We start from the raw sequence: 3,079 nt of genomic DNA on the forward strand, positions 1-3,079 counted from the left end.
AGTTCATTATCTAAAATATATAATGTGTCCAGTTCATTATCTAAAATATATAATGTGTCCAGTTCATTATCTTAAATATATAATGTGTCCAGTTCATTATCTAAAATATATAATGTGTCCAGTTCATTATCTAAAATATATAATGTGTCCAGTTCATTATCTTAAATATATAATGTGTCCAGTTCATTATCTAAAATATATAATGTGTCCAGTTCATTATCTAAAATATATAATGTGTCCAGTTCATTATCTAAATTATATAATGTGTCCAGTTCATTATCTAAAATATATAATGTGTCCAGTTCATTATCTAAAACACGATAATGTGTTCAGTTTATTATCATATTTTTAAGTTCATTATCATGAATCATATTTCCACTGTCCTAACATATTATGTGGGTGTCTAAGGACGCTCTATTTCAGCTCCTCCTCAGCCCCACAACACTGAACATCATGGAAAAAAATCATTATATTTGTGTACATTATATAATAGAAACTGACCTGTCCGTATGTGGCTTGTATCTGGCCCAGAGTTGTAGGGTGGTAATACTGGTCAAAGTATCGAAGTTTGTCTGATGGAACCGATATCTGATAAAAAGGGAAAAAATATTCTAGGAGAAAAGTAAAAATACATTTTCTATCTGAGAAAATAACGTATTCTCAAAACGTGATATCACTTTTAAAAAATATTTTATTGATATTAAATGTTTTCGGTGGTTTTAACAGCTGTACTGTTTCACCAATTCCGTCTTACCTTGGCCAACTGAATCTATACTCACTTTGGCCAACTGAATCTATACTCACTTTGGCCAACCGAATCTTTACTCACCTTGGCCAACCGAATCTTTACTCACCTTGGCCAACTGAATCTCTAAGTCCACAACATCCGCCACATCCCTCCTGGCACTGGAGACGTTAGCAAACCCAAGCAGGGAGCCCATCCCGTACAGATAGTTCTCATAGGCCACGATAAATGGGCTGTTCCTCTCTCTCAGATAGTAGGACTTTGTCATGCCTAGACCAGCCTGGTCTATCTGCAGATTACACAACAAACTGGAATTAAGATAAATACAATAGGATCAAATGCTACAAATATTACAGTACACAACAAAATATAGGGGAAAACAGTCGGGGCAATTCTTCCAGAAAATATTACACATAAACTTCCAAGGAAGATAAATACAGTTCGGAGACAAAAAAACTTCTCCATCTACAAACAAAGGCACACCTCCGTATAACAGCACATCTAATCCAGACACTAAGACTATAGATTCCCCTGAACACATCCCCTTCAAATACAACAAACAAACGGACTACACCATAAACAAAACCCCTACAAGACAACAAACACACAATACCATCAACATGTTGATATCTGTGTTGTTGTAATCTTCATCCACGTAGACGCTGAAAATGACGCTCAAATATCGTCTTTGCATCGCCAGTATCATGCGCTCTAAGTCGAAACTCTCTTCCGCCCACGAAGCGTTAATGATGGGAAAACTGCCAAACTCTTTTTCTATGATTTCCCTCAGAGGCTGGTCAGATCTAGCACTGTTTAAATCTGGTGAAGATAAAAGCTTAATTAAAAGTGGCCAGTGGTCTATGAGAAATATAACACTACATTGAGTTATATTTTTAAAATATGCAGGTGCCCAGGGGAAGGAACTCTCACCTGTATTCACGCAGGAAGCAAACAAATCTTTGGCTTTTTTCATGCTAGGCAATTCTGTAGGTCTATAAGGTTCTTCCAATAAATCTGTAGGAAGACGCCTTTTTATATAAATATTTACATTTAACAACATTAAAGCTGTCAAACAATAAGGGAACAATGTAAGTTGACAAATGTATACCTGCTTTGATGAAAATCAACCGAATTAATATGTCCTTACTTGTACTTTACCTACGTAACATATGCCACCTACATTTAACACAGTTATGAAAGAACTCATTAATCTATCAACTATCATTAAGGTTAAACGTCTAACACAGGTATGGAAGAACTCATTAATCTATCAACTATCATTAAGGTTAAACGTTTAATAAAGGTATGGAAGAACTCTTTACTCTATCAACTATCATTAAGGTTAAACGTTTAATACAGGTATGGAAGAACTCATTAATCTATCAACTACCATTAAGGCGAAACAGTTTACAATCTGAGCATACTTTTCAGAATAACCTGTGTACGTTCAAGCAGACTGTAAAATGTTCCAATGGAGGCCTGGTCGCTGGGTATGATGGAATCTTTGAGCCACTTGCCACAGGCGAACTGGTAGAGATTGTCACAGGGGGAAACTTTGTAGTCGATCATACTGTTGATACGGGAGGCTGGAGAGATAGAGGAAACTTTGTAGTCGATCATACTGTTGATACGGGAGGCTGGAGAGATAGACACAGGGGGAAACTTTGTAGTCGATCATACTGTTGATACGGGAGGCTGGAGAGATAGAGGAAACTTTGTAGTCGATCATACTGTTGATACGGGAGGCTGGAGAGATAGAGGAAACTTTGTAGTCGATCATACTGTTGATACGGGAGGCTGGAGAGATAGAGGAAACTTTGTAGTCGATCATACTGTTGATACGGGAGGCTGGAGAGATAGAGGAAACTTTGTAGTCGATCATACTGTTGATACGGGAGGCTGGAGAGATAGAGGAAACTTTGTAGTCGATCATACTGTTGATACGGGAGGCTGGAGAGATAGAGGAAACTTTGTAGTCGATCATACTGTTGATACGGGAGGCTGGAGAGATAGACACAGGGGGAAACTTTGTAGTCGATCATACTGTTGATACGGGAGGCTGGAGAGATAGAGGAAACTTTGTAGTCGATCATACTGTTGATACGGGAGGCTGGAGAGATAGAGGAAACTTTGTAGTCGATCATACTGTTGATACGGGAGGCTGGAGAGATAGACACAGGGGGAAACTTTGTAGTCGATCATACTGTTGATACGGGAGGCTGGAGAGATAGACACAGGGGGAAACTTTGTAGTCGATCATACTGTTGATACGGGAGGCTGGAGAGATAGAGGAAACTTTGTAGTCGATCATACTGTTGATACGGGAGGCTGGAG

General features: G+C 38.4%; 1 protein-coding gene across 1 annotated transcript; it reads right to left on the reverse strand.

The window, feature by feature from the left end:
* Nucleotides 1–821: 821 nt before the first annotated feature.
* Nucleotides 822–2,320, reverse strand: LOC131939694 (neprilysin-4-like). The gene is made up of 4 exons (XM_059298154.1): nucleotides 2,170–2,320; nucleotides 1,676–1,759; nucleotides 1,359–1,564; nucleotides 822–1,034 (listed from the first exon to the last, which is right to left on the reverse strand). Exons 1-4 carry the CDS (start codon nucleotides 2,312–2,314, stop codon nucleotides 822–824), a joined length of 648 nt encoding a protein of 215 aa, XP_059154137.1. The 5' UTR covers nucleotides 2,315–2,320.
* Between the last annotated feature and the right edge of the window lie 759 nt (nucleotides 2,321–3,079).

The sequence above is a fragment of the Physella acuta genome, unplaced genomic scaffold (assembly GCF_028476545.2).
Source record: "Physella acuta isolate Inbredline_101_S28 unplaced genomic scaffold, ASM2847654v3 ptg000290l, whole genome shotgun sequence".
NCBI lineage: Eukaryota > Metazoa > Mollusca > Gastropoda > Physidae > Physella > Physella acuta.

Bases quoted from the DNA above. Each gene is read 5' to 3' on its own strand.
- LOC131939694 (XM_059298154.1), bottom strand. From the start codon at position 2,314: ATGATCGACTACAAAGTTTCCCCCTGTGACAATCTCTACCAGTTCGCC. The intron at 1,760-2,169 runs GTATGCTCAGAT...GTCTTCCTACAG, and splicing joins TACACAGGTTATTCTGAAAA to ATTTATTGGAAGAACCTTAT. The intron at 1,565-1,675 runs GTGAGAGTTCCT...TATCTTCACCAG, and splicing joins TGCTTCCTGCGTGAATACAG to ATTTAAACAGTGCTAGATCT.